General features: G+C 42.6%; 1 protein-coding gene across 2 annotated transcripts; it reads right to left on the reverse strand.

The window, feature by feature from the left end:
* Positions 1-468: 468 nt before the first annotated feature.
* On the reverse strand, positions 469-14,500 carry LRP11 (LDL receptor related protein 11). 2 transcript variants are annotated; one of them, XM_060272743.1, is made up of 8 exons: positions 13,915-14,500; positions 11,271-11,428; positions 10,303-10,444; positions 9,732-9,857; positions 9,243-9,446; positions 8,151-8,321; positions 7,657-7,758; positions 469-5,034 (listed from the first exon to the last, which is right to left on the reverse strand). In XM_060272743.1, exons 1-8 carry the CDS (start codon positions 14,450-14,452, stop codon positions 4,880-4,882), a joined length of 1,596 nt encoding a protein of 531 aa, XP_060128726.1. In that variant the 5' UTR covers positions 14,453-14,500; the 3' UTR covers positions 469-4,879. The 2 variants fall into 2 exon arrangements, with proteins under 2 accessions (XP_060128726.1, XP_034964660.2); XM_035108769.2 differs by lacking the exon at positions 8,151-8,321.
* Positions 14,501-18,720: the final 4,220 nt, after the last annotated feature.

The raw sequence follows: 18,720 nt of genomic DNA on the forward strand, positions 1-18,720 counted from the left end.
AAGTGTCTGGGTAGTTGACCCATTTGCTAAACATTAGAAAAGACTCTTACCAACAGTTAACTTTCAGAAGTGTGAAAGTTCTCGTGTGATCCTTATGTTGTTTTTGAAACACATGTTCATTTTATCCTGATGTACCTGCAAGGAGACACTTGCTTTAAAAAAAAAGCAACACCCTTTGAGTGCTTATTGTAACAGAAGTGTGTGTTTGTGTGTGTGTTGCTACCTATCAGTTAGTGTACATAATCGCTGATGTTTCATATGTGCTGATAGGGCATAGATCTGCACAGAATTTGCATATGATTTGGGTCACATGCAAATTTGTGTCCTTTTTGTAGGTGGAGTGTCAAAAAAATAAATCAGTGTCCACAAAAATAATAAAAGGTACCCAGAATGTGACTAGGTAAAGCTTTTGCCCTTCATATTATTTCCATACTAGAAAATATTTAACCTGTTGAACTTCTGCCTGCCACACAGCTAAGACGCAATAACCATGCTTTTCCCCTATGCCAACCCTAAACCAAAGCCTAGGTGGCAATCCTATATTCACTTAGCCTCAGAATAAGCTCCATTAAACCCAAAGATGTGTAATCTATAAATTTCAATGAAAGCAGCAATTTGTAGTGGTTGTTTTACTGCTTTTGCTGCTTTATTCTACTTGTGATAAATAATCAGTATCAAGATCAGGGCTTTTTTCAGCTGGACCTCACTGGAACTCAGTTCTGGCACCTGTCAGGTGGGCATCATTGCCATTCTAAGGGAACAAGGGAGGTGTTCATGGTGAGTTCCGGCGCCTCTTTTTCTAGAAAAATAGCACAGATCAATATGACCTTTTGAAAAGCATAGCTAATACAGGAACAGGATGAGAGAAGAGATCCCAAAGATCTGAGCATTACAGAAGGACATTGTGAGGATCAATATTTTTGCTGTTGCCAGTCAGATAATTTTAGAGGCAAATAGAGAGTTAGCTTATTTTCCTGACAATACAAATCATTATGCAAACACAGGTTTAGGGGAATTTAGAACACTGGCATGATTGTCTTTGCAGACGTTGTTATGTGGTGATGAATAAATCACCAGTTCCAATAGCCCCGTTGAACATCTTTTAGTTGTTCAAGCATGTTTACAAATGCTGCAAAGGACCTCATTTATTTTTCTTCATAAAATGCATGCAATATGTAATGGCACCATTGTTTTTAGAATGTTTGCAAAAATGATTATGCTACAGCCTGCCTAGCAAAAGGCTGGTAGGCCTGACAGGAGCACACAGAACTTGAGAAGCACTGAAAAAATGGGAAATGTTTTAAGAAAGAAAAATTAAGGTGAGTATTTAAACCAAAAAGTGCTCTTTTGCACTGCCTCTTACAGCTTGGAGAAATAAGCTCACAGCAGTAGAAAAGGACCTTTGTACAATGCTAGCTAGTCCAGGCTAGGTTTTATGTCTTCAGTTAAGTAAATGAGAATGAGGCTATGGGCGTGGCAGGGTAGATATAACTCATCTCTCCCCACAACCCCAATGATCCCCAGCTATCTTTTTACTGATTTATTTAGATTTACGGTAGCCTAATAGTTTGGGCCAGTCAATAAGGTTAATCATTACCTCAGTTAAATTATTAAACTTTCATCTTGCTGTATTCCTGGCCAGCAAAAGCCAGCTTGAATAAAATTTCCTACCTTGCTTCCAAAAAATATATGAAGTGACTCAAAATGCATCCATGGGTCACATCCTAAAGCAGGAAAGAGGAAACATGGGTGATAGCCAGTTAAGCAGTTCCGTAAATCCAAGAAGTTCAAGGACTTCCTTCCCCACTGCTTGTGCCCCTCTTCCCAAATCTGCTCTGGAGGTTCCAGGTGGGGGGAACCTCAGAACAGGTACACAGGGAGGAGAAGAGAATAAGTTCCACTGTAATCGGAAGTCTTTGCATTGATGAAAGCACTGGCTGGTTGAGGCTGATGGGAGCTGGAGTCCCAATGGAATCAAGAGGGCCCCATATTCTCTGTACCTGCCCTTAAAGGATTCTGTGAATTGTGGCCTTTAGATTTGTAGATAATGGTAAGATTAAGAAGGGACAGAATTGGTAGCCTCATAGAGCAGGAGTTTCTTGTTAAAATGGATCTGCAGTGAAAATACTGCGAAGAAGGGGGAAACACATTCATAATAGCACTGCCAATAGTAAATCCACTAGTTACAGTCCTGCCCCTGTGAAAAATTATAACAATTATTTGTAAAGTTTGGCATATGGACAACAAAATTAGGATGTAACTCCAAACTGATAAGCAAGGAAAGGCAATCAAAGATGATGGACCAAAGCAGCGTGCAGCTACATCAGCATGTAGTGGGGCTTTTCCTTAACAGCAGCACTTCCACCCTGGGTCACATGATTTCTCAAAGTAGAAGGTTCACAACACACTTGGGAAGCAGGTGCAAAAGTATACATTAGCTCCACATACCTGAAAGTACTGTCAATCTACTGTTAAAAGTCACCTAACATCATAATTTTGTGACAAGTAATTTGTACATGGGACTATTGGTTAGAGAACACAGCATAGCCTTAACACAAATGTTTCTCTATCAGTTAATAATGCAAAGCAGCTGGTAACAGGTAGCAGCAGACCTGTTACTTTCAAACTCCACAGGGGCCTGCTTCTTAGCAAAGTGCTAATTGGCAAACTGGCTGTCAAGGAGAAGGTTTCTAGCCTAAGCTGCTCCGTGTGCTAATTTGCTATGTGAGGAGATGGTTTTGGGTGGAAGTGTCCTATGAAAACCTAATGTTCAGCAGTGAAGCCCATCCCCAGGCAGTAGGTTTTAGAACCCAGCTAGACATGATGAGGCATCTTTCATGTGTCTGTCCAGTTTGCACATAAAGCAGAAACTGGGTGAGGGGCTGAGCTAATGAAATGCAGGAGATAAATTATATGCTAAGAATAAAAAGAGCCCTGGCTACCTCTCTTCGCCTTAGTCGGTTTCTCCAGATCCTTTCCTCTGTTCTCAGCTTTGACACGGCGTGTCTCCTTTTACTGTTGAAGACACAGCTTCATATTACAATGGGACAGAAATGTGAAAGGAATGCATGTGCAGCTATCACAGACTGTGTGGTCCCTTCCAACTCTAATTCTATGGTTCTATAATTGGTTCTGTGGTTGCACCGTTTTGCAACAACACAGAACCCTGCTAACATAGATTTTTGTTTACATAGTTACTGAAAGGAAAACAAGTATTTTGCAAGGTATTAAGAATAAAATAGGTTTATTATCTCTTACTTTACATTATCAGATTGGGACATTGGCAATGTGGAGGTCTGTGGTAGGATTCAAAGTTGTAAGTTCATTAGAATAAGAGAGACATACAGAATCATTGCATGCCTATTCTGCATTGATTTGTACCTGGGTCCTCGGATGGGAACTTATTTGCACAGATGGATAAAGAGGAAGGTTCACACACAAAAACTGACCCACAGACTACAAACTTTATAACGAACACTTCCTACAATTCAGTCATACATTGAATTCATCAGACGATGGGATGAGCTTTAAAATTGATGCAACTACTGAAACTTTAACTTCGCTGTGAGGGTCCAATTAGCAAGAATCTTTCAAGCTCCATGAAAGCAGGCAGCATTGTATCAATATTAAATGGCTATAGCAGCAATGGATGTGTTGCTGAACATAAGGCCTAGTTCATATCTGTAGCACAATGAGGTGGCAGAGTCCTGAGCTATTAGCATAGAGTGTACAACTTCAGACTGCTGGGGATGCTATCCTTTTTTTGATCTTCAGTTTAAAGCGGGGGATAATGTTGCTCATTGCCCATGATAAAGAGATTGCTTGAAAGGTGGGAATCCTCACTGTGTTTAGAAAAGTAGCATAGCAGAGGGCAGTCTCCCCTATGGTCCTTCTGCTTGTGCTGCTAGGTTTGTTTTTGTGTAACGGAACACTAAAACATTCTCTCTTCCCTTTCCACTGTCTGAAGTGATACAAACAACTCAAACCTCTTTAAGATCCAAGTACTTCATTTTGCTGCCTGTATGCAGCCTAATGTTTCACCTTCAGAAACTCTGCACTTTAACAGGGTGGTTTGTAAATAACCCCATGCCTGTGACAAGTAAGAAACAACCCCAGGCAAGTAGGTGAGTAGAAAAACATGCTTCTATTTGAACCAATTTTGAAGTGATAATAGTGCCATGTTATTTAAAGATAAAATAAAATACTAGTTTTAAATTAATAAATATCCTCTCTGTAAAAGGAAGCTAAAGAAAGGTCATTTATGTAAAATCTAATTTCTCACCTAAGGCCAGATGCAGAGAGCCAACACAACAGGAAACAGATGTGTCTAGGATCTTATATGACTGTTGTATTTTTCCATGCCCTGACCTGTGGCATCCCTTGGAACATGGGAGTGGTGCAGCAATGTGGATCACCAGCCACTCAGGCACCAATATTCAAAGGAGTGCTGTAACCCTGCATGATGCTTCTTTGCAAAACAGAACTGAATGAATATTATGGGTTACAAGGGAGAGGGGCAGTTCTTGGAGCACATGACATTTCATCCATTGGAGAGCTAACTCCAGCCACATTCCCTTAGATATGGTAGTATTTTTGTGGGACTGAACCGATACACAGCACAGTAAGATGGAATTTGCCTTATTGACAAGCACAGGATAGTCCTAGAGCTCTGGCAGAGGAAAGCCAGTCTGTCTGCTGGAGCTATAAACATCTCTACCACTGATGTTAGAAATAATCTTTTAGAAGGTAGCTGCTGCATTTTCTCTTTAAACATGAGTTTTTACTTTTTTAAAAAAAGAGAGAGGAAAGTGTAAGATGCAAGAGGCACACTTTTTTTTTAAGGAAAGCTCAAGGAAAGGGAAGTCACCTGAACCCTGCTTTAGAGATACATCCCATTTATGAGGTAATCGGATTCCTCAGACATCAGGGGCCGGGCTTTCTTAAGTTTCTGTCTCACTAACCGAAGTCGGCAAGCTACCATGAGCAGCAGCATAGCAGTGATGGCCAGCCCAAGAGCCAGAGGGAGGACAGCACCTTTGAAAGGGAAAGAAAGGAGCAGTTAAACAATGTTAACACTGGAACTAATAAAGAATGTGCTATGTTAACACTGGAACTAATCAGGAATGTGCTATATGAAGCCAAATAATTTTTAATAACAACAACAACAACAATAATAATAATAATTAACCAGAATGTTAGTGTACATTTCTTCTAATACATACATTTTTGTATGCTGTTTTGCTGAATATACATTTTTTCCCCCAAGTGATTCCCCCCCTAATATTTTTGTACCTTATTTTTCCTAACTAGCATTTTTGGTTTTGCACACTTTTACCTAATATACATAGTTTTGATTGGATAGATGTACCACAAAATTTTGAGAAGTGTGAATTTCAAAGGACAGCTGTCTTGTGGTTTGTGTGTTGCTTTGGGAGCTACAAAATAGGTAGGTTTGCATTAAAATGTGAAATGAACCAAATTTATCTTTCATCCCTAATGTCAGCCCACTTAAAAACATTTGACACCGGTTGCTGTCCCAATTACTGTACTAGAAAAGGATTTTCTTTAAAAGTTAACAGAGAATGCTTGGTCTCCAGTAAAACAATTCCACGTTTTGCAAGAGTGCCTTGCAGGTATGATGCTCAGTGCTGGGGCTGAAGGGAAAGGTGCCTTTGAAGAGCCAGGCAGCTACCATGAATTGTAACTGTGCTTTTCTTCCCTTGGGTACAAAAACATAACTTTTGCTTAGTGAAACTGTTTTAAAACAACCTTGCCATTGAGACTTTGTAGTAATATTACCAGATGGTTTTCTATGTCACTTTGATAAACAGAATGCTGTTTACCAGGGGTCAGCAAACTTTTTCAGCAGGGGGCCGGTCTACTGTCCCTCAGACCTTGTGGGGGGCCGGACTATATTTTGAGGAAGGAAAATGGAACGAATTCCTATGCCCCACAAATAACCCAGAGGTGCATTTTAAATAAAAGCTCACATTCTACTCATGTAAAAACTGTTCAGTTTCTGATAATTGGTTCTCATGGGAAACTTACAGATTCTTGCTTCACACAATTAACTCAAGGCAGTGTCAATTTACTCTTGGCAGAAAGCCAAGGTCTGACTGGACTGGCAGCAGCTCTCTGATTGGTTAATGACCAGCACTGAACTCTGTTATCTAGGAATGCTAGCACAGTTGTTTCTTGTTGGGTGTTAGGAGTAGGAGTGCTGCGTATGGTTGGAGAGAGAGAGCCAGAGAGGATTTATTTTGCTTTGCTTTGTATGCAGAGACTCTGCTGCTTTTATTTTCTTTTAATAAATCCTGTAAATAGTTATTCTGCGTCTAGCCGACTAGTCATTTCCACCTCAACTAGCTTCTGCACTGTGCAGAAAAACTCTATGTTTGGGCTAAAGCCACTAGAGCTATGCCTGACACTTCAAAATTCTAAGAAAAACATGCTGATTCCCGGACCGTCCGCGGGCCAGATTTAGAGGGCGATTGGGCCAGATCCCCCCATGCTGTTTACTGTCTGAGCATGCACCTAGATAAAGCTTAGGCCAGTTTTCAATACATTTTTTTTAATTACCAATGGCTGCAAGTAACAGCAGAATTTTGACTGTATATCTGATCATGAAAATTGCATCCTCCTACTTCTAGGAAAGAAATGTGATCACATGAAAGTTAGTGCTTAGGGCTATCAGCACTGCAAACAGCTGTAGCTGCAAATAGGAAAACAGTGCTGCTGATTTCTCTCTCCTTGCCTTCACTCTGAAAAATATGGACACACAACCCCTAAGCTGAAGGCTGATCTCCCCCTTTGTTCCTCCCCATTCTGAGCATCCTGCATGTTTAGCTGATCAATCTGCCTCTTTTTTTCTTATAATAGTAACACTTGCTTTACACGTTTTGCCTACTGGATAAGCTTGTAGGCTTTGGCATGGACACAGTACCCATTAGAACTGTGCAAAGCTGGCATTTGCTGCAAACTGGAAGAACAGGTTTTCCCTGAGGTCAATACGAGGGAGAAGACTGTGTGTCTAAAATGCAGCGCATATGCTTCTGCAGTGTGGTTGTGCAAAAGTTATGTAAGTCCGTATGCACCCTCACACAGTGGTCATTACCAGGAAATAAGCCAACCATTGCTTTTGTGATTTAAAAAGTTTCCCTTTAAGGTCCAGCTTGTTCTGCCTTATGAAACTGTTTAGATGGCCTCTTCCTTAAACAAATCCTTGTCAGAAAAGAAGTGCACACCATCAATTCTCAACTGCTGTAAGAATACTTAGTGCTAACCTACATGTCATAGGGATGATATTATAAACCTAGCTCCCATATATTATCTCAGGATCATGCTGAGTTTTCTGCAGGACATCCTTCTGTCCTTGACAGGAAGGACTGCATACCAGAAGCCCAACAGGTCAGGAAACCCATCTATTATCTACACTGAGGGCCAAAGCAGACACTATGTTATTGTCCAATCCAGGACATAACCACCATGCAGGGATGTTATTCCTGTAGTTTGTCCTTACTTGGTTGTTAAGATTGTATCGTTAAGGCATTTTGTTTTGTTTCTAATCAATCCCACTCTGCACATTAAAGGGAATTAAAACATTCAGTGACACCTAGCTCTCTGAGGGTTAGTTTGAAAATACAGCATTGTAATTACCTGCTTCTGGAACCGGATGGCTCTTTTCGATGGGAGTGCCCTTTAACACCACAATGTTATTTTCATTTTTATAATCTGTTTCTTTCCCTGAGGTTTTAGAGTCTGAAAATATGGAGCAGGATATATAGCTATAAGTCATATTCCATATACATAACAAATCATTTGCTTTACAGTCTGTCCTCCCTTCTATGTTTTTTTCAGTAACTACAGCACATAGAGAGCTGTCATCAAGCGAAAGCGTAGGTGCTCCTCTTCGGCATCTCTTAACAGGCTGCAGATGCATTAGTATTGTTCCTGGCTGCCACTGCAAATTTCTTCTAATAAGAGGATTATTCTTATTAGAAGAATAATGTCTTCTAATAAGAGGATTATTCAAGCAGCTCCTGGGATTTCAAGGGGCTTATTCTGAGCTAAAAAACCAAGAGATTCTGCAGCTATGTTGTACTGCAATATTCCCCTCTTCTAAAAAAATAAATAAAGTGACTGATTATTACCATGAGCTTTTACACATTCAGCAAGGCAGTCTGATTCTTGAAGGAAGTTGTTTTCATTGCCTTTGCAGCCGCCATAGATGAAATGTATGCAAGTGCCAGAAAAAGCATCAAAATGCCAGCGAGGGAAATGGCCATTGCAGGGGCCAGCAGCAGGAGGCACCAAGCACAGCCCTGCGATTAAAGCAGGAAAAAGAAACTATAAACATTATGTCTTCTAAAACATCTAAAAATAAGCCAGGGTTTAGCTTTTCTAAAGTTTGGTACTTATTGCATTAATTATGTGATTTAATGGTTGTCACTATTTTATAACACGTCAGTTTCTTAACTATGAAACTGATTGATTTTGTTTTTGCTTTAACATGCCTAGCTACTTCTGCTCTTTCCGCATCAGTGGCTAGAACTGTGTCCATCTCACGTTATTAATTGAATCACAGCAGAAAAGGCAAAAGAGTAATTTGCATGCAAAAGTAATCGGCTACGGAGACCATATGGCACCTATTAGAGCCAGATGCTGGGCGAAATGTGTATTGGAATATGCAGCAAAATGATAAGTGGTATAGGCTCAGGGTCATTTCGACAATCTTTCCCATGTCCAAGATGAAGGTGTATCATGTTACACCAGCCAAGGAAGACTTTCTACTAGACCCTGCCACTCTGAATCATGTGCAATACTATGAGGTTTGATCATTCAGAAATGCAGAATACAGCTCTAAATTTGCACATGACAGTAAGAGCTATCAGAATTAACCAGGGTGAGAACACTTTGATAAATACTTCCATGATCAGAGATGTGCATGAGAGGGAAAACGGTACTTCTATGATCAGACTCAGAACACACAACATTTTCTTCAAATTTCATTGAGATCAATGGGCTTAAGTGTATTTAATTCTGCACTGGAGGGTGGTCTTTATTTTTGCCCAAGTTAGTCTTGCAATTACAGGTGCTTAGCAACATAGTGTTGCCTGTATTGGCTATAAGTGCTTAGGAGGAGGCATATGAGAACTATACTAATGCTGCAAAACATGACATCAAACTTGCACTGTGGTGGCAGTGTGCTAATGTCAGAGACATTTAAGGTATATTCATTATACCTGGCATTAACCCAGTAATTTGTTTATTTGGTCCCTGAGAGGATGATTTGTTGATCTTGTCTGCATCAGATGCTTGATTGCTTACAGTCGTTTTCTGGGTGATTTCAAATGCAAGTTCCTTGTTGACATCATTAGTTTGTCCAATGCTGTTTGGCTGGATGAAGCTAGTGGCTGGGTGAGTTATTGTCTTTTGTCCTGAAGTAACTGAATAAATTAAAACACAGACATTGTCTTTATGGTGTGTGTTTATGTTGTTTAAACACTCAAATAATAATAACATGACTGACACTAAGAGTGCACTTTCAATGCTGATCAGGAGATTGCTGGTGACAGCAAGCCCAATTGAAATTTTCCACCTGCAGGTGTGGTTTGAATTCAAACCCCTCCTGTCAACAGACATTTTTCCTCTGCAAGTCTGTAGAGGAAAAATTTCCATTTGCAGGTGCATAAGTAAAAGATGCATGTAAACTCAACGTGCTGTTTACTCACATTTCTGACAAAAAGCTTCATCAGACCCATCCAGACACTGCTCTTCTCCATCACAGGCATAGGTGATATCAATGCAGCAACCATCATCACAGAGGAACTGGTAGCGCGAACAAACCCCAAAACATCCTGTAACAAACCAACTCTCAAGTTACATGAAAAGAGAACCACTAAACTGAGTTGTTTAAAACTGGAAATGCTGGAGTGGGAGTTACAGAAACTATACGTTATGAGATTATTATACTGCCCTTCATCAAAAATGCTTTACTAAAAAATAAATAAATAAATTTTAAAGCCACTTACAAGCCTACTTTGGCATTGTGGCATATAAATGAAATAATGATAATAATAGAAACAACAACATAATACATAATAAACAAAAGCTTTTTATGGCACACCCTTTCCCCCTCATCATTAGAGAGTAAGCTCTGACAATTTCATAATTATGGACAATATCAACATTGCACAAGTGTAAGTTTGCTTATGCTATGAGACTTCTCATTCTCTTCTTCAGTTCAAAGTGCTTGACAGATACCATGTGGTTGCAAAAATATTATTTCAACTGTTTTCTCACCTAACATGGAGTGACCCACTGGAAGTACGGTCACTGAGACATTATCTGAGCTCCTTTGGCCAGCTGTGTCTGTCACAGTCAGCTCCAGCATATATTTCCCTTCTTGCAAATGAGATAGCTTCAGAGTTCCGGGTTGTGGCACCTGTCCCAAAGAAACCAAGGCATTAATTGACCAAGTCCTGCTCCTCACACCCTTGCTATGTTACAGTAACACAGTCAAAAGCCCGTAGAATGCTACTGAATGAAGCCAACATCCATGCTTTGACACAAGCACAGACCTGAAAGTATGCTAAGCAGCTGATAAGAATAGAGAGAGAGTGCGAGAGACTGAAATTGGAAACAGTGAGTAGTGGTAGTGTAAAAATGTAGTAAAGCTTCAGCATATTGGACCAGTGCTCTTTTGGTAGCAAAGAGCACAGGCCCAGAAAATAAACATTTGACCATAAGAAGTGCAGTGATATCCTAAGAGTGAAGTGCTCCAACTTTTCCAGGACCACCATCATATTGTTAAAAAAGAATCCAGTAATAGGCCTATCAAAAAATAAACAGAAAGGTGATCAACCCATTTCAACTTCTTCCTTCTTAATGAAGATTTCATGCCAACTGCAGAGCTAAATAATAAACCCAAACAGCAGGATTCCATATACGACAATAGTAAACACATATTCATTCCCTTATGCATAATATGAGGAAGGAATGTTTGCAAGGCATGTTCATTTAAGGCTTAATGCCCATATTCGTAATATATTTGTAATATATACATATAGTATATGTATATATGTAGTAACCAATTTCCTGACAAATACCAGCTTTGAGAAATGAATATCAACTAAACAGTCTGCAGTCTCTAAAACATCTCATTTTGTTTTGTTTTTCTGCTTGCACTCTGAAAAGTTCACATTGTTATTTTTACAATACCAGGACCAAATTTAGTAAATAATTAACTTGCACAACAAAGTTATAGGTACCTTCATATCAACTGAAGGGGCACCTTGAAGCAGTCTCCACTCATACTGTATGATTCCATGGTCATCTCTACTTTCTCGGCCATCTAGAATCACCCAGTTAATGGGCAACTGAAGCATAATGTCTTTCCCTGCCTTGCTGAGAGGAGGCTCATCAGTTTCTAAATAAAAGAAAAGCAACCCAGTTACTAAAAGAAAAGAGCACACATCCCTGGCAAGTCTTGAGTTCTCTTCTGGCACACAAGTGCCTTCACAGAAACACACCTGGATGGTGAAGGCACAGCACTGTGAGACGGGAAAGAGAAGGGAGGCAGGCATACTCATTGGACTAGAAGGAGAGGACTAAGATCCTACTCAGTTTTCATGCAGCCTTCATGGAACTTTTGAGGGCTCTCAATGCCTCTTCCTCTGGGGAAGCTGCTGCCAGAGCCTCCCAAGGGGTGAAAATCCTCACTCTTTAATGGACAAACATAGAAGTCACTTGGTGCTGGTCCCTTGCCAGTCTGAGCAGAGGTGTAGTTGCTGCTGCAGCAGTTCACTTCTCCTCTTTTGGCAGCTCTTTTCCATTGTCCAAGCTCTCTCTGCTAGGGAATGCAATAAACGTGTCAAAGAATAGAAGCAGAGGCATGGATCTCTCAGTCCAGGCAAGTTTCTCTCCCTGCTTTTTACCAACTTAAAAAGAAAGATAAGAGATAGCTTGCCTGAGAGTACTCACCTTTTTCTCTAGAACCTAAAGACCTTGACTCATATGTCTGAAAACTGGCTGTGGTTCACACCAGTCTTGTGGGAAAACCCCCCACTCTGCTCATAATCAAGGCATCCTTGTCTTCTCAGCACTAGCATGCTTAAACTGCAACCTTCCATTTACTTGTAAGAGCGCAATATCTTCTGTAAGTAATGTAAAATGAGTTGCAATAACCTTCTTGTGCTCTGAATTTGAAGGTAGGAAAGTCCTACCTTCCCCAAATGCCCAAAGCTGCATGCATTTGCATGTTTGGAACTGCCAGACTTACGTGTTCATGCCACTTCACTCATCACAGGATTTCTATGTGTAGAAATCAACAAATTGTGCAGACGAATATTGTAACATTTGAAGATTATGCATGAGCAATGTTCCTACATATAAAGCAGTGATTCACTGCAGGTCCTCAGTGTGTCTGCAGCACATCATGACTGGCATGTTTTTGTTGTTGTTTGTTTAGTCGTGTCCGACACTTCATGACCCCATGGACCATAGCACGCCAGGCACTCCTGTCTTCCACTGCCTCCCACAGTTTGGTCAGACTCATGTTGGTAGCTTTGAGAACACTGTCCAACCATCTTGTCCTCTGTCGTTCCCTTCTCCTAGTGCCTTCAATCTTTCCCAACATGTTTATAATGTGCGTGTTTATAATGTGCTAATTTCTACATGGAAGTGCCTTGCGGAGAAGCAAGTGAGTCATGCTTCTGTACGGGCTGCCGCCAATGACACAGACACTGTGTCATCCTCACCTGAGTGGGCAGAGAGTCTTTGATCGGGAGCAGCTTGACACCAATGCAAAAGCACTGCAGCTACGTGCTGAGGAAGGAAATTAATTCATGCCTTTGTGTGTTCATGAAGGACCTTAACAATACATTGGGTGGTATTCAACTAGTTTTACTCTGAGTATACCCACTGAAATGAATGAATATGGCTAAGTTAGGCTCCTTAATTTCAACAGGTCCTCTCTGAGTAAAACTTAGTTGAATACCACCCAGAGAGTGATGTTGAACTAAATTCTACTTGGAGCAGACCCAGTGAAATCCAAGGACACTTATTTCAATGGGTCTCCTCTAAATATATCTTAGTTCAGGGGTAGCCAAGGTGGTGCCCACCAGATGTTGTTAGATTCATCAGCCCCAGCCAGCATGAGTAATGGGAGTTGTAGTCAAGTAACATCCAGAGGATGTCATGTTGCTTACCCCTGACTCAGTTGTATATCACCCATAGAATTGAGAGAGGAGAGGAGAGGTGAGGTGAGTGACACTTTTTCCACTTTGTCTGTCAGCTTTATGTATAGTTTTCAAACAAGAGAAGAGGTTGGGCCAAGAAGGAAAGAAGAAGAAAATGAGAAGCCCACCATCTTGCTCACCACCCACCACTAAGAGGGACACAGAGATGTTGTGAACCGCCCTGTGATCTGCAAGTGAAGGGTGGTATACTAAATAATCAATCAATCAATCAATCAATCAAGGGGGCCCAGGCAGAAAAAGGGTATGGCACAAAGATGCACTCTGCCTGCCTGAAGCGTAGTGGGTGCCTACATAATACTGTACAAAGATTCATCTCACTCCATCTATGGGGTCACTGTAGGAGAAAGAGCAGCCCTCTTTCTGCCCCCAGCCCCAACCGTCTCTGAGGATGACAGAAGCTCTAGTATGTAAACAAGGCCACCCTGTAGCGACTGCCATTTCCTTCCTGGTACACGTCTAAGGTGAGCACCAATAGCCCTGGCTCAGTTCCAGGCCTTAAACCGCTCCGTTTCCAAGAACCCGCAAAGCGCCTCGTCCCCACACCCCCAACCAAGTGCCGGTCTTCCGGGTCGGCGTATGTGACTCAGAGCGCCCACTGAACAAACCACCTAACAGGCCCCAAGGCGGCTGCGGCGGACGGAAGGCCCCTCCTTACCCGTGGCGGACGGGCGGCTGCTGGGCTCCAGGCCGTAGCTGCTGTAGCCGCGCTGCGGGGAGAAGAGGCAGACGGCGCGGCCGCGGTAGGTGCAGTTGAAGAGGTAGCAGCGCAGCGAGGCGGGCGACTGCTGCGGCTGCTGCACGACAGCCAGGGTGCAGCGGGCTTCGGCGCAGCAGGCGTCCAGGCACTGCCTGGGCCCCGCCACCGAGCCCGGCGAGTCGAGGAAGGTGGCGCCCGCCGCGATGGAGTCCTTAGTGCGGATGATGGTGTCGGGCCTGGCCGAGAAGAAGCCCGACGGCTCGCCGTTTCCCCCGCGGCAGCGGCCTGCTGCTACCTCCGCCAGCTCGTTGCCTCCGCCACCGCCCGGGGGCTCCTGCTCCTCCTGCAGCAGCTGGCGGCGGAACTCCTCCAGCAGCGACTCGACCCCGGACGCCGCCGGCGACCGGAGCTGCACCGACGTCCACCCCGGCAGCGGCAAGAGCAGCAGCAAGAGGAAGAGAGGCAAGCCCGTCGGCCCGGGCACCTGCACAGCCATGGCTCCGAGAGGGCCGCAGCGCTGCCGGCCAGGGAGAGAGCCGAGGGGACGGTGGGCAGGCGGAGAGCCCCGCCGCTACCAGAGCCGCCCAGGAGGCGGCGGAGGAGGCGGCGAAGGGCGCCCCATGGTGGCCCCTCCCCGCGCCAGCCGGGGACGCGGCGGGAACAGCCCGGCTCCGATCAGCACCACCGAGCGCTGGACAGCTCCGAGGCGCAAGCCCCGCCCGCACCCTGGCGCCTCCTCTTCCGAGCCTCCGCCCGCGCTGGAAAGGCGGAGGGCGACCCGAGGAAAGCTCCGCCCAGCGACCGGCGATCCCGGCTCCCTCTTTCTCCGCTACGCCGTATGTTTCACGTCCGAAGGCGGGATTGTTTGGAGGTGCGGGTCTGCTTATGCGCGAGAGCCGGCCGGGTATAGGCCTAAACAGCAAGTGGGCTTGGCTGCTCGTGAATCATGCGCTTTGGTGCTTAATCTGCCCAGTTCTAAATGGATCGCTGGCTTATGCACGCAACAAGCTGGTATGCTTCCAAAGGAGAACAAACTGAGTCTCCAAAAACCTTCCAAAAACGGCATTAAGCAGTATTTGATTTATTTTTTGTTTAACCAACCTTGCATCCACAGATGCTAAGGGTGGTAAAGAACACAATTTAAACATAGGACAGAAAACCTATAAACACCTCTTGCAACAAATAGAGTCAATGGGCTCATGGGCGTAGCCAGGATTTTTGTTTTTTTGGGGGGCAGGACATTGTTAAGGGGGGGCACAACAGATGTGATTGGTCAGTTAGTTAAGTATGTCTATTGTTTTACTTGATGGTGGGGGGATCAGCTGCTCCCCTCTGTCCCCCCTTGGCTTTAAATTATAGGAAGAAATACCTCACTACATAATTAATTCACTGTCACTCCTGGTCATTTGTACCTGAGGATGAGATAGTTAGAGTTATGGGACTCAAGTCTGCAAGCAGGATCCTTAGGTAAGAAGAGAATGGAAATGCCAGTGGTCCATCCTCTACAAATCATTTTGACTATCCAAAATGCCTGTGCATTGATGGAATGGATGGCCCTATTCATTCACTCTGCATGAAGAGTTAACTCCTTTTATAATGTAGTGGAACACTCAATTATGTAAATTTTGAAATGTCTATTATTATTATTATTATTATGAGTTGGCATTAAAAAAATAAAAATTTACCTTAGTTAGTTCTCTTAGAAGAGGGGAAACAGTATCTGAATTTTTATATGTGGTAGGTTTATTAGACTAAACAAGCACCCCAGATGCAATTTTAAAACATTTCTGAATGATACAGAGCAATAAACCTCTGAAGGTAGCCATCAGTGCTTCTTTCCTTTCATGCATCTCTTCCATTTAGTTAAAAATAATCTATCAAGAAGCCAAATGCCCATCTTGCTCTTCCTCCCCTGCAGTACTTGACAGTAGTAACAGCAAAGAACACAGAGAAGATCTTCTTTAGCGATTACTCATAGCCAAGTAAGATTGTCTTCTGTGAACATAGTCTTAACAGTGAGTCCGTAAGTGACTGTGAAGGCCAATTCTGGATTCTCATGTCCTTCCACAGTGGGGACATAGTTTTCTGGATGGGAGTTGATCATGGTGAGGGTTTGCCAAATGTGCTTGTTTCTCCTTTTAGCCCTGAGTTTGTGCTTCTTTAAAGTCCATGACACCTTTGGTAAAGGTTGTTCTCCAATCGTAGGCCAGTATTTCCCAGTTATCAGTGCTTATACTACATTGTTAAAGATTTGCTTTGAGAGCATCTTTAAATCTCTTTTGTTGTCACCGGTATTTCACTTTCCATTCTTAAGTTGGGAACAGAGTAGTTGCTTAACTTACTTTGGAAGACGATATAATCAGGCATCTGAACACCATGACTACTCCAATGAAGTTGATGTTGAAGAATCATCCTAGTGTTTATTAGTTTGGTATCCAATAGTTTGTTCACAGGCTGCAATAAAATAAGATAACAGATAGTTAGATGCTGTTATGCTTTTACTATGTAAACACATGTAAATGCTTTCTGTAGCTATGAATGAGTGCTCTTGGTAGATTGGTAGAGTAACAAGATCCCCTTTTCCTTGCCACCTATAGCATCCTTTCCTGACTTGGCATTCAACGCATGGAAGTCAGGGTGGAGATAGAAGTTGCCCTACTTTGAAGATGTGAGTGCCCAAGAGGCTTGCAACCCATCCATTGGGCTGCAGCCTTTTGCTTTCAGACAAGCATGGGAGCAGGGATGTACCTAGGTGTACCAGGTGAGGCCCCACCAAGGGAGCAGGCCCAGTGGGTGCAAAAATCATTCCTCTCCACTCTGGCTTGGAGTGTCTAAGAGCCTGCCTGCCTGCCCATGCACTCAGACAGATAGACTAGTGGAGGAGGAGAAGGGGAGGCGGAGCAGAACAGACCTGTCTGCGGAGGGTCATTGGCGGAGAGTGAAAGGCAGGCATCCCCAAACTGCGGCCCTCCAGATGTTTTGGCCTACAACTCCCATGATCCCTAGCTAACAGGACCAGTGGTTGGGAAAGATGGGAATTGTAGTCCAAAACATCTGGAGGGCTGAAGTTTGGGGATGCCTGGAAAGGAAATGAAAAGCAAACTTTTTGAGTTTCTGCTCCATGGTCTCTCCTGGCTTCAGAAGTGCTGATACAGCTCCTTCCCAAGGGTGCAAGGGAGCCTAAGTACCTTCCTAGGTACATTCTTAGCCTCTGCATAGAAGATGGTGTTCCTCTAAGATATGAACTCATTCTTTTTTTCAATGCTGTTGTTGTAACATAGCTTTCTTTGACTGTGTGTGTGTGTATGAGAGAGAAAGAGAGAGAACTTCGACTGTGTGCGTTCTGAGTGATTTCTGAGTTAGGGGCAGAGCAGGGCTTGATCTGATCAACAAAATAATATTTGGAAATTCTTGGAAATTCATTTCCTGACTAAAGTAGCACTCCAAAACCCCTTAACACCCAGTTCTGCCAGGCTCACTTGGTCTCCCAATGGTGGCTGCCTGAGAGTTTTCACATCTGAGACTGTGATATCACAAATGGTTAGAGAAGGGACTAAGCTTTCCTAACTGTGAATATGTATGTAATTATGCACAGTCAGATGGACTTCTATAAAGAGATTTTTAAAAATCATTCCCGTAGTACCTTAGAGACCAACTAAGTTTGTCATAGGTATGAGCTTTCGTGTGCATGCACACTTCTTCAGATACTCTCTTTTATAAAGAGAGTAATTTTAGGTTTTCTTCAGAAGGTGGCAGCAGCCTACTACTTATTACAACAACAGACTTCTTGGGTGTGGGTTATTAAGATGTCTGTCCCATCTTTCTTTATTACTTGTTGACTGATATTGCAGAATGAATAAAACATATACATAAACCAGATTGCTTATCAGCTCAGTGGTTAAGTAAATTATTCATTGTCTGGCTCAAAATTCAGTTTTTTCAGAGGGATGGGAAAAGGGAATGAGAATGCTTAGCAAACTGCTGTTAATGTAATCTGTATAGAAATTCTCAAAAATCATAGTTATGATTCATTAGGCTGCTGGCTTGAGCACTCTGTAAAAATGTTGCTATTATAATCTAACTTCCACCTCCATCACTGGAATGTGCTCAGATTTATAAATACAATTTGTAGGAGGAATTCTTTCTAACATGGCAGATTCCTGTGGCACAGATAATGTAATAAGACAGAAGCTGAATATAGGCAATCCTTGTTTTGCGTGAGGGTTGTGTTCAGGACCCCCATTTGTGTTGGCGGAGCACACATAAGCCCGCCCCGCCCCTTTTTGTGACATCTTTATGATATTTTGTGGCTACTTCCAGATTCATTGCTGTGCATGCCTGCGTGATTGTGCATCATTCCGACACGCCTAAATTGGTTGTTCTACTTCAGAGCTACAGTAGAATAGTATCAAAGTGTGTGTGTTCAGTTACAAGTTATATAGGCCCTTTTGATGAAACAAACCATGACAACTCAGTTTAACAAAACCATGTAACCAGAATTGCTGTGTTCTAGCCTGATTAGACCAATGCAACTTTTTAAAGAAATTAATCATTTGGTATCCAGATCATACACTCTTACTAAATACTATGGCCAGACTATGCATTTGGTATAACGGGAAAATTATAGGGTTTTTAGATAAGTGACTTTAATCTCATAAGCAAATGCAGAAATCACTGTAGCTTTCTTCTCCAACATATTAACTGACAGTGTGATACAAATACAGAAAACAAGACATGTTGTGTTAGAAAGCACAGAGTAGTTCA

The sequence above is a fragment of the Zootoca vivipara genome, chromosome 3 (genome assembly GCF_963506605.1).
Source record: "Zootoca vivipara chromosome 3, rZooViv1.1, whole genome shotgun sequence".
NCBI lineage: Eukaryota > Metazoa > Chordata > Lepidosauria > Squamata > Lacertidae > Zootoca > Zootoca vivipara.